The 12,663-nt window shown below is 37.4% G+C and overlaps 1 protein-coding gene across 1 annotated transcript in view; it reads right to left on the reverse strand.

Annotated features, from left to right (window-relative positions):
* sptbn5 (spectrin, beta, non-erythrocytic 5) overlaps positions 1-9,917 on the reverse strand; it is a 97,581-nt gene extending 87,664 nt beyond the window's left edge. Inside the window, exons 1-9 of the mRNA XM_039603765.1 lie at positions 9,826-9,917; positions 8,234-8,348; positions 3,413-3,580; positions 3,010-3,126; positions 2,626-2,774; positions 2,244-2,472; positions 398-484; positions 179-286; positions 13-97 (exon numbers count right to left, since the gene is read on the reverse strand). Coding sequence (XP_039459699.1) covers positions 13-97; positions 179-286; positions 398-484; positions 2,244-2,472; positions 2,626-2,774; positions 3,010-3,126; positions 3,413-3,580; positions 8,234-8,347 — 1,057 coding nt within the window. The 5' untranslated portion in view covers position 8,348; positions 9,826-9,917. The remainder of the gene's footprint in view (positions 1-12; positions 98-178; positions 287-397; positions 485-2,243; positions 2,473-2,625; positions 2,775-3,009; positions 3,127-3,412; positions 3,581-8,233; positions 8,349-9,825) is intronic.
* Between the last annotated feature and the right edge of the window lie 2,746 nt (positions 9,918-12,663).

The following is a 12,663-nucleotide window of genomic DNA, read 5'->3' on the forward strand; positions in this document are numbered from 1 at the left end:
AGTGTTCTGTACCCTCTGGAGGATTATAAGCCCATTGGTTGTTGGCTGCCAGTTGAGTCCTCAGACTGAACAAGTGGGCCTCAATTGCCCCACGCTCCTGGAAAAACAAAACTTAACTTTACGGAAATGAACAAAGGAGGACGCTGAATTTAAAATGGTATAGTGAGGGTCATCTGACCTGGTATTTGGGAGGTTTCTCCACAGTTCTGTAGGTCTTAAAAGCACTCATCAGTTTCTGCATCTCCCTCAAAGAGTTTGGGAATCTTCTGTCATTCAGCTGCACCATCTTCAGTCAATAAAGTCAAACAATAATCACCAAATTTAATTCATTAATTGTTTTTTGTCTTATATTCCAGTGTTTTTCTGTAATATATATAGAATTGGATTGACCTGTTACCTTAGTTTTGATCCAGCGAAGCAGATCTGAGACCATTCTTTCATACTGGATCTTCATGCCATCTAGCTCCATGAGCATCCCAACAATCTGTGGAGAAAAGAATTAAGTCCTACTTTTGTGTTCTGGATGTTTTGGTTTGATATGTTAAAATGGAATCTGGACTGGCAAATCAAAGACTCTAATTCTGCAAACTGTAATTCCGCGTCCTGCACCTGCCCCTCTTCATGTCCCCTCAACCCCACTGGGGTAAAAAAGTGTCCATCTGAAACTGTTCAACCTTATTGGAAAAGGCTGTTGTCAGTCACTTCCTGGCATTCTGAAAATGCTGGTCCGAAAATGCTGCACATGAGCACTATCACTATCACAAGCTATGTGAGCCAATGTGCTATGTGAGCTATGTGAGCCAATGTTGATTTTAAAGCGCATGGCTGTTATATTACATCACATGATTGGCTTGCTTAATTTTTGATTTATAGTTGCCTACCTATCAATGCAAAAATGCTAATAGTGGCTTCTAACATAATTTTCAAAGCTGTAGTTATCACTTCTATTGTGTACGCGACTTAAGATGAGAAATTAAACACATTAGTTTCACCTCCCATGAACTAATGTGGTTATTTAAGAATGAAAAGCAATACAGCAGCATCAGTGCTCAGTCACAGAACTTTCCCTCCTGCAACCATAACCCTCAGTCCAAATAAACAAAATGCAAACCGTAAAAAACATCTGACAACACCCAGCCACAAAACAGTTTAACTCAGTTTAACTTGGTTATTATCATATACAGCAGAAGAAACGCATGTAAGGCAGATAAAGGCTTGTAGCTTCAGTGTGTTAAAGGTGTTTGGTTCTCTGAATGAGTTCCTGCTGCTGCCTCCGGCAGCATCTCATTGTATGCGATCTGATGTCTTGATGCATGCTCAATCATCCAGGTAAGTAAATCTCCAAAAGTTGATTCTGTTCATCTGGACGTAGCGTTTTCAGTGGGAGAAACGTTTCATCACTCATCCAACTGACTTCTTCAGGAGACTGAAGAAATGTTTGTCCGACTGAAAATGCTACGTCCAGATGAACAGAATCAACTTCTGGAGATATGTGATCTGATGTGATTCTTAACATCCGCAGCCCCTCCTTTATGAAAGGTTCTACTTTGAGCTACTAATACCTTCTTATCTACCAAAATAAAAATCCCATCAGCTGTGTTTTGTGTTTTGTGTGAGCAGCAGCTTGTCAGTGTAGCAGTAATCTACACCATTTAGAGCAGGTTGCAATACCAAAAGCAGCCTACATGGGGCAAAGCAGTCCACACTATAAACGGTATGACACACATTATGTCAAGCAACACATTATTTAAAGAAAAAAAGGACCCACAATTTGAATTTAGGGACAAATAAATTGACTGTAATTGGTTCAGAAACCATTTAGATTAGATTTTCCATAAAATTATGTCAGTTGTATTGTAACCAGCCTCAGTTTTTGCTAATCAGCATCGAGTTACAATAGCCAACTGAGTCTGAAAAGATGGCAGATGACAGACTGAGATACAGACTCTTTCTCTGCCCCATTGCTTCTCTTTTTTATTTTTACTGCACATTTAAGATAATAGCTAAACACAAACAATTCTGCCATATATTAGAAATATGTCACCTTTAATATCTATAATATTTGCATGTCTGTATGTCTCATATATATTTATATGCACTCATCTATGCACAAATTTAGAATCACTTAGGCTTCAATTAATATTATGTATCATGCTATTATGGTCATATTATTTATTTATCTGACTGATCTTTTTTTCTGTTGTATGCAATGTTGCTGTGTTTATGTTTGTGCTGAATCCAACCTTGGCAAGTCTCTTCTGGATGGTCTGCCCCTGCTTCATCCTGGAAAAGTAGTGGTAGTACAGAGACACGTAGGTCATGATGGACTTTTCATCAGGATGAGCGACCATGATGTCATCCACCTCCAGAAGCTGCATGATACCGAACTCCCGCTCTGCCAGAGTGAACGCGTGCTCCAGGTTATGCTGGGGGTTATCGCCATGGAAATGGTGGTAGTCAAAAAGGTCAGGTCTGGGATGGACAGACACATGTTTGTTTACTCTGTGAGAAACGGTTTGAGTTTCCGTTTGAGTTTTTGACTTTTGAGGATATTTTAGGAAAGTGGAAACATTTTATAAGGGACCTCACAAATACAACAAAAATGCGTGTGCACAAGAATGCTACCGGTGGGCGTGGATAAGAGCATTGAAGGCAAGTCCATCCCTCCAGCTGGAGGAAAAGTCCTGCACGTTAACACTGTTGTAGCCTGATGTTTTCCTCTGACACCAGATCAGCAGAGCCTCCTTGGCTGAGCGATGAGCTACGCTGTTCCCCTGAGAATGAGGAGGAGGGAAGTGGGTGAGATGAAACGAGAACGAGGCAAAAGTGGAAAAATTTTAAAAGACAAAAAGATGGAAAGACAAAAGTAAAAATGTGGAGGAGCAAGGGAAAGGAAAGGGAAAAGGAAACTACCCAAAAAAGAGGGAAAATGTTAAATATGTTAAATTCATGAATAAATTGTTTAGATTACAGGAGATCACTGATTCTGCTGTAGTTTTGATTCCATACCTCTTCCAGGTTAATATGTCCAATCTGAAACCTGAGGATGATGATCCACAGCAGGCCCAGGATCAGTGTGCGATCTCCATCCACCACATTTTCTGGACCAATTAGATCCACCCGAATCTAACGGTAGAGCGTAGAGCAGTGTGAACCTGTTGTTCATGAGACTGCTGTGAAGTTGAAAATTTAACAGCTGCCAGTAAGAACTGAAAGTCATTACCTTGACATTTAGGATAATCTGACATTTAATCAAGATTAAAAATTACTGAGAAAAGACCATTCTCCTCATGTGGAATAATACTATAACCATATACACTTGTACACTGAGGTTTGTGTGTAAAAGCCTAATTTTGTATATATGTAAATTTGGTGGATCACTTTCAAAACACTTCAGGAAAAAGTAGGTTACTTTGGTTTTGAGGAAATTGATGGCAATACTGTTGTTCTCCAGAAAGTGGACTCTCAGCTTGCCTCGGCTCCGCGATGGCAACTTCACGTTGGCGATGAGCTCCAGCAGACGGATCAGAACTATTCCGGTCTTAAGTTCAGTATAGACATCAGTCAGCTCCAATTTCTCCTGCAGGAGATCCGGACAGTTTCAGTTACAAGCCAAACCTGTCATAGAAGCTCCCCTGTTACTGGACCACAGACTTTTGATGTTCACCTTGTTCAAGCTTGCAAATCAGAAATACCCTCTCAGTTATTTGGTTACCTTAGTCTCTCAGCTTGCCATGTGTGTGTTGGTGCCATTCTTTTATCTACTTACTAGACCAAACAAATGCCTACAGGTGGTGTGATTTACTCTCAAATGGTTTGAGAATTCAGTTTAAGATCAGTTACTTTTCAATCCTTCCTCTTCACTTAAACATTTAAGTATTTGATGATACTGCATTTCCTGTGTATGTTGTAACCTCTCATTTAGATTTATTTCTCTATGCATGACCAACTCCTGGAATTCCCTCTACACATTCCTATTATGTGTCTTCTGTGTACCTGCTGTGAATCACCTTATACCGTAACTCTTTCTTTGGATTTTTTTTTGTAACATTGTAACAAGTTTGGAAAAAAATCAGTGAAGCAGGTCCTTCACTAAAGTAAAAGTACTAATACCAAATGCACTTTCTACTGCGTAACACAGGTAAGGAAATATACTCAAATGATGAAAAACAGTGTATTAAAGAGTAAGAATTGTGTATTAAACTGCTATATACAGTATCATATGTTATCACCCTGCTGTATTGTTGAATATTTTGCACAGGACTGTAGTGATTAACTCTTGTCATTATCGATCACTCAATATCTGTAAAATTTTGGGGGCAGAATAATTAAAAAGATTTTTTTTTATAAAAAAAATCTTCAAGTCAAAATGTTGGGACTGCAGAAGGTTTTTTTTAATGTTTTTAATGTCTTTACAGGATATGAAAAGATTTTTGGCTCTACTACTAACAGCCATGACAGTAATTTGAGGGCCTATAATTTAGAAAACGTTAATAGTGTGATGGTAAAATCTTGCATGGCTTCAAACGTTATCATTTGTTTTTAAAAAGTGCTGACTGTGAGTGTAATTTTATCACTGTGAATGATTTTATATGGACTGGCCCACCTATCTGTCTTTGGATTCTGTCCATAAATAAATTGCTATCACACAAGGTGTAATGTGAATACTTGGCAATGAATGTATCTCAAATGTGAAGATGGGTGAGGTCCTACCCATGAGTAATGTGCAAAGGGCATCTCAATTAGCATCAATAGCACCACACTTTACATGCATGTCCTAATTGTTTTTATTATTTTATTAAATTTATATATACAACAGGAACCTCTTGGTGTCAAAGCTAGTATAACCCCATCACAATAGATGTTGGTATTTACAGCTGCCAAATAATAGAATAAAAAGCGCAATATTTGACTTTGCAAATGTAGTGGAGTAGAAATAAAAACAATGAAATGTGAACGTGAACTTTGTACTGTTGTAATTTAGGAAATGACACACTCAGTGCAGGACAGCAATAAAGACATGAAAAAACGCTCATATATATCTTTAAAAGCAAATGTTAGACTGGCAGAGGGTGCCATGTTGATGCCAATGTTCACTTAAATCATCCTGCAAGTAAAGTACTGCTTTCCTTTGCAGGTTGTTACATAACATGTCTATCCACTTAACCTCAGGACTTCCTGGTTTTCTGGGCATCATGGTTCACCAAACATCTTAAAGCTAAGAGGAAGCTCAATACAAAGTACTGGCATTGATATCTGGGCCCAGTAGAGTATTTATTCTAAGAACAGATACAAATTATTCACAAGTTCTTTGTCAGAACCTCTCTCACATGTAAAGACCATTGAAAGATGCCATCTAATTCGCGACTCCACTTAGTTAAGCTCAGCCCCAATGAGCATTTAATTTGTAGGCTTTGGAGAGTGTTTACTGCTGGTTTTTTATATTTCATGGTACATAGCTGAAATCTTAAGTGTACTGCCTTTCCCACCAACAGTTTAAAATGAAAAGAATTTCAGTTTCATTGACATAAAACCAAGAAAACCAGTAGCACCCCTCATGATGGTTTCCAGTAAAACTGAATGGAATTTTTTTAAATGAATAGCACAGAGTAGACCGAATCAAGGACTCCCAGTAAAATCCCAACACTTCAGCAGTTTTCTCTTGTTGCTGCTAACCTTCAATTCAATTCAATTCAATAAAACTTTACTGATCCTGAAGGTTGACCCCGAAGGAAATTGGGTTAAGGCTGCCGACCTTTGCCAGCGCCATTTTACCCTTCAATCTGCACAAATCCAAGGAGAATTCTGAAGATCAGTAGCAGGACTCAGTGTTCAGCCAGCAGCTGGCATCCAGGAAAGTAAAAAAAGGAATGTCGGAAATATCAGGGAGCAACATGAACTCATACAAGAACTGTAGGAGCCAGCTGGCTTCTTTTAAGAGCATGTGGAGATTAATTTTAGCAGGCGGAGGATGAAAATGGCATTTATCATAACTGTTTATTAATGTGTATTATAGTCTGCGAGCTGGTTAATAGCTGGTTATCAGAGGGAACAGTAATACCAGCTGACAGAAAGATAAAAGCAATTCCATAGACATCAGCTACAGTAATCGGAAAAACTTAAACACCTCAGAACATTCCTTTTTCCCTGGAAATAGCAACCTGCTTCACCAAAAGAATATAAATAAATCAATAAATACTCACACAAGTTAAAGCTCTAGCAGCAGTGTTCATGTTTAGTGTGCTAGACAAAATTGTAGAAAGATGAAGAATATAAGGAAATGAAAAAGACTAGTGTACTAGAGGAAGATAAAATGGGAACTCAACATGGAATCCCATGTCAAAATGGCAAACTGAACAGGCATGTTTACAACCTGGTACAAAAAGTTTTTGGCTTCCTTTGATAGTTTCCTTTTTCATAATCACTGCACAGTAGGTGCAATATTTTTTTTACATATATAACTCAGTTATTGGATAATGTTAAGGTTTAAAGGTCAACCTTTTTGATTGTCAGGAGCCCATCGTCATCTCCTTACCTTCGCTATTTAAAGTTACTGAACTGGACCACTGTTTTTGGTTTTGGTGCCTTTTTAATGCAGTTATCTATCAATTGACTTCTTGCTGTATTGAACAACCTGCCGAAGAATTTTCTGCTTCACTTTCTGTGGCTGAAATTCTATGATTTTTTATTATTTTACTTACCACTAAATAGCAGCCATCTCTGTCTGTGTTTTCCTCTTTTTTGGTTTAAGGATTGAGCCTGCTAACCAAGCTACCTAGCATTTGTTACCTTGGTTAGCAAGCTAATAAATACTAGTAAGCTTGATTAGCAAGCTAACTAGCATTTGTTAGCTTCCAACTTAGCACTTTGCTCTAAGATGACAGCTACAACATGACAGCTAGTGTGCTAACATAGAGGCCTCAAAAATATATGATAATCTCGCAGTGGCTAAGAAGAAAGTATAAGCATGTAAGGATAAAATGCACAAATGCTGTTGAGATTGTAAGTCAAATCTAATATAGTAATAAAGTGTAGTTAGCGTGTGAACACACACAAAACAATAATCAAAGGTCCTTAGCTTTTATGACCCTTCATATTAAGAGGCTAATTGTAATAAAACAGAAATCTCCAGCACCTGGATTAAAGACACTTTATTTCCTTAAGGTGAAAAAGATAAGACTCTTTCTCAGGTGCAACCATAACCACTCCTAATCTCAGTGATCTGCTTCATATCACCACTGTTTCCCGCTCTCTCAGATCTTTATCTGGCACTCATCTTGTTGTTCCTCCTGCTCGTCTTATCACTATGGGGAACAGAGGCTCTGCTCCTCGGCACTGGAACTCACTTCTTTCGGTCTTAAGAAATATAGATTCCCTTCCCTTATTTAAGTCACAGATCAAAACCTACTTGTTTAAACTGGCTTACTCCCTTTAATACAGATCTTACTTATTGTCAAATCTTGTTTATTTGTTTGTTAGTTTTTTGTTGTTTTTTTGTAACTTAATTTATTTTTAATGTATTTTAATCTACTGTTTTATTAAGATCTTTAAGGTGACCTTGGATTTCAGAAAGGCACCCTCAAATAAAATGTATTATTACTATTATTTTTATTATTATTATTCTCTCCAGGACTCTTCTCATAGGTTCTGGAATGTCTGGGAACTCGTATTTGACTTTGATGAGAAAAATAATTTCCCATTAATCTCTGCTTGACAGTTTTAACTTTTCATGGATAAAACAGTTGAGGTTGCTGCTGTTTGTTTTTCAATTACATTTCAATTAACTGGCTGAATGTATTTGTTTCTTGATATCCTTATCTCATGGCATTTACTCTTTTGTTTTTGTTGTTGTTTGTTATTTGTTATTTGTTTGCTTTGTTACTATTGGTTCAGCAATGACTTATACAAGATAGAATATGAAATTGATTTCCGCTTTTTGAAATGATTTCAAAAAGCCTTTTGATTCATCGTATTGTATCATTTAATGTTGGCTTGAAAACTTGGTTGTCTACATTTAAAAGAACTAAGAGATAATAGTTACTGGAACCATCGCTTTGTAACTGTCACATCCGCATAATACAAACATCCTGATTATGTCTCACACAGTTACGACTATTTGCCACAACCTTTAGTCAAATGTGCTAGGAACATGTATGCAAGTTAAATAAATTCATTTAACTTACATATGCAATGTGTAATTATTTCTTAGAATTATTTCTTCTTCCCATCTCACCCCATTCTTGTAGAAGACGCTGTTCATCCACTTGGTGAACGTTTTCTTTTGAACTACCATCCGCTGCTCCTGCAGCTGTCGGACTCGCCCAGCCCCATCCTCCTCTGTCTCCATCCTGATGGGTTGAACATGAAAAACATTAAAAGTCACAGACACACGCAGTTTTCAGATCTTGACCTCTTCTTGCTTTAACTTTATACAGCTTTAAACAAGTAAAAAACATGTTTTCATGAGAGATCTAGACAACAGTGACACATCAGACAGCATAATATCAGACAGAAACATTTCTGGCACATAGGAGTGTCAGTTAATGCCTTTAACATTTCAATCTGCAGGTTAAAGGCAAAAACATCCAAACTGAAAGACATGAGTTGTTACTGTTGTCTTAGTTCTGTTTATGCATCCTTGTGTTCTTGTGGCTCTTGGTTATTAGACCCTCTGTCGCAATACACTGGTTCTTTGACACATTGCGATTGACTTGTCGAAGTCACTGATTTTTAAGCAATACTTAAAATAAGCATAAAATGCATGATAGTCAAATAACAGAAACGGATGCAAAGTGATTGCATGGCCTAAGTTTAAAAAAAGCCTTAGAGCAAGAGGAGAAACAGAATAGGGGCAATAAACCAGACTGAAATAAAGCAGAATGATCCTTTAAGTATTTAAGCCTCACTCATCATTTGCCCTTTGAAAGGATTAATCAGCTGACTAGGCAAATTACACTGAGTTCTCAGTTCACTTGTCTGAGTCAACAGTTAAATTGGACACATTTTATTTTCTTCCATGCTGACAGCAGCAATTACACCTAAATGTAATGTAGCTGTAAAAATTCCTAAGCTTTAATAACCTAACTCACTCACTCATTGCTTTGTGCCATTAATGTGTGTGTATGCACACTTCTTTTTTTATAATTGTCACATCTAAGTTGATCATTGATTTTGTGGAGTGATGCCAAGACATTCAGGCACAGATAGAAAGGCAGATAACCTCATTTGTTGTCCTATTATCCTTCACTTATTCTCTTGTTTAAAATTTTTTTAAACAAAATGCCTTTCTTATACAGTTACAAGTGATATGAAAAAAAATTCAACATAATTATTGTGAGAAGAAACTGAACTCTACAGACTACAGAGAAACTGTACCATGCTGCTAAGTTATATTACAAAACACAATTTATTGCAATGCATCATGTTAAAAGTAAAATTTTAATTTTGCTAAATGTATAGCAACCAGATGGATGTACTAAAAATTTTAAACAGGATATTTAAACTTTGGTGTTTGTGCCAAGCTAAGCTAACCTCAGTCTTAAGATAAAGATCAGTCTAAAATCCATACTGCTGTCAAAATGTCCTTCTTTATCTCTGCTTTCCAATTTAGCAATACAATGTAAAATGAGCAATACAAATATGGCCCACGAAGCCTAAAAATGTCCACATAAACAGGAAACACTTTTGTACAGCAATGTGGTCACTTTAAAGTATCCTGGTACTAAGATAACCTGCAGAAGAACTTAGAAAGAACCAAACTACAGGAACAGGAAGAGAAGCTATATACAGCACGCAAACACACAGACAGAGGAAACATGCTCTTACCTTTCAGTCCTGTGCAGCCCAAAGCTCTTTATGATTTATTTTGTTTTCAACTTTGGAATCTCAGAGAAAAACACATCCGTTTCAGAAGAAATAATCCCCTTCTGATCCAGTGAAGAGTGACACCCTGTTGATCAGATTTTATTGTTGCCATAAAAGAGGTGTGTGAATTCATGTGATGTGTGTGTACAAGTATTGCCCATGTTGTGGGGACATAAATGTGTTTACACAGCTAATTTGCAGAGATTCAAAGTAAATTAATAAAATTTAGGGTGAATACTTGATTTAAGGTTAGGTAAGAGGTTATTGGTGTGGTTATGGTAATTCTGCAAGAACTGAATAAAAGCCAATATAATGTCTTGTGTTTTTTGAAGAGGTTGAAGAGTGTGTGTGTGTGTGTGTGTGTGTGTGTGTGTGTGTGTGTGTGTGTGTGTGTGTGTGTGTGTGTGTGTGTGTGTGTGCGCGTGTGTGCGCGTGTGTGCGCATGTGTGTGTGTGTGTGTGTGTGTGTGTGTGAACTTTGAAGCCATTGGATTTACGGCTTGAGCAGATCCACTCACCTGACAGCAAAAGAGTCAAAGTTCAACGTGACAGTAACACAAACACACAAGCGCACAGACATGGTTCTAATGCATTATCTTTCTTTCTAAATCGTTCCACCATATATTCATGTATAAAAGCTACAATGTGAATAAATGATGCACCAAAATGCAAGTGTCCTGAAGAAGAACCAGGATTAAGATCCAAATTAACAAAATGCACACTGAGTCCTAATCTGAAACCTTTTGGTCTTGTATAAAACTAAATAAAACCTGGAGAGGAAAAGATAAGAGAGGAAACGGTTCAAGATCCAGTAAAAGTAAACTGAAGAGTGCGTGTTTCCTGGATTATAATTAATAATGCATAACCGTCCCTCATCCTGCCAAAACCACCTTACTGCAGCTCTGCAAAGAAACAGGACATTATGTAATAATTACCATTTTTAACTGGAGAGGGTTTGAACTTCTTCCTAAAGGTCCTTTCCAGTAGCAAGACCAAGTAATTTAAGCATAGGGTGTGTCTTTAAATACAGCCCCAAAGTTTCAAACAGTTTCATAACTGCACATTCCCACTAGGAAAGCAGTGACTGTGGTCTCTCCTATGCTATTCATAAGGTAGCTTATGGGAATTCCTCAGTCCCTATGAGAAAGCACTTGGTGACAGTGTGAAAAAAAACCCTTCTAACTGGATGAAACCTCTTGCATTTGTTGTATGTATGAATTTAATAGGGATCCAGTGAAGAGAAGCCAATATGGGAAAAATCTGGTTTCTCTGTCCAGTCCCATTTAGTACTTCTGCTACAGCATTCTGCATTAACTGAGGACTTTTCAGCACCACTCTGAGACAGGATGTTTCTATCATTTTAGTTTTATTTGTGCAAATGCAAGAAAGTAGTCCTAGACATATTTGTTTAATGTGTGTATTGAAGGACATATACTGGTCAAAATGAATCACAGTGTTACAAGGTAATGCAGTGCAATGAACTATGTCTGAATTTAGAAGTGGGAAATTAGAGGTCATCCAGGCTTTCAAGTCTTTCAAATATGTCTGCAGTTTAACAGTTGATTTGAAGAAAGCATAGGAATGACAGTGTTTTCTATCTATTCCGAATTGGTCCCAGCACAGAACCCTGTTGAACTCTGTGACTAACTTTTATGCGTGAAGCCTTTCCATTTATATGCACTAAATGAAATCGATCAGATAGATATGATATCCCAAAGGTGTGTTCTAATCTCTGTACTATTTTAGTCAACAGTATTATATGCTGCACTAACATCTAGCAGGACAAGCACAAAGGGACGTCCACTGCAAGAGATCATAAGAGTCCTTTTTCTGTACTGTAGTGCACTCTAAATCCTAAGCAAACAGTATAGCACTTGGTATTCCCAGGTAGTCCTCCATCCCAGTATTAACCAGACTTGACTCAGTTTACCTTCTGACAGCTGGTGTGCTAAGGGTGGTATGGGCATAAGCTTGATTCCTTTCTCTTAGTGGACTTGTGGTTTGTTCAAGATGCAACTTTGGAAACCTTAGCCTTAGTGCCATGTTCTGTTTAGCAAGAAGAGGTTTTCCACTGGCAACTATTCCAAGCAAGCCATACTTGTTGAGTCTTATAATTACATTGTTATGACCTTTAATATTTAAGATGCTAAATGAGTCCTAAATTTTTCACTGTAGAAGAATGAACTTCAAATTATTTGGAAGAGGACATTCCCAGACTGTTGGACGGGAATAATTGCTTCCCTAAGATCACTGCTAATGTCTTTTGTCTTAGGCATTATGTAGACAAACAAACTCCAAACAGAAAAAATAACTGTCTGAGAAATGTGGTTATAATAAAGTCCCAAAAAACAAAACACTGGAACCTTGAGTACATGTACTCAATAAACTTTATTAATTTTATTCATTTCCAGCTCTGCTAACAGGATGAAAGGTGGAAATGCATTAGAACAACACTGGAACAACATTATTACAAAATACATCCAGCTCAAAAAGAAAAAAAAACCCTTTTACATGCAGGTAAATGAAAGTTAGCTTGACCTCTTTACTACATACAGCTGGACGGATAAAATCATACAGAAAACATAAGAAAATAACATGATTCTCCTGTTCCATCCCGTTTCATACATGTTTCACTTTTATAGACGGGGACAGAGAAAACCAGTGACTGCAGATGTGCCCTTTTTCTTTGAAGATTGAAAGCCTTTGTGTGGTTGCTGAGCAAAAACAGTACATGGCACTTATTAATCTAGCAATTCAACCAGTCTTTGTCCCAATAGCAGACAGAAAAGACAAATGCTGT

Source organism: Oreochromis aureus, linkage group 19, assembly GCF_013358895.1.
Source record: "Oreochromis aureus strain Israel breed Guangdong linkage group 19, ZZ_aureus, whole genome shotgun sequence".
NCBI lineage: Eukaryota > Metazoa > Chordata > Actinopteri > Cichliformes > Cichlidae > Oreochromis > Oreochromis aureus.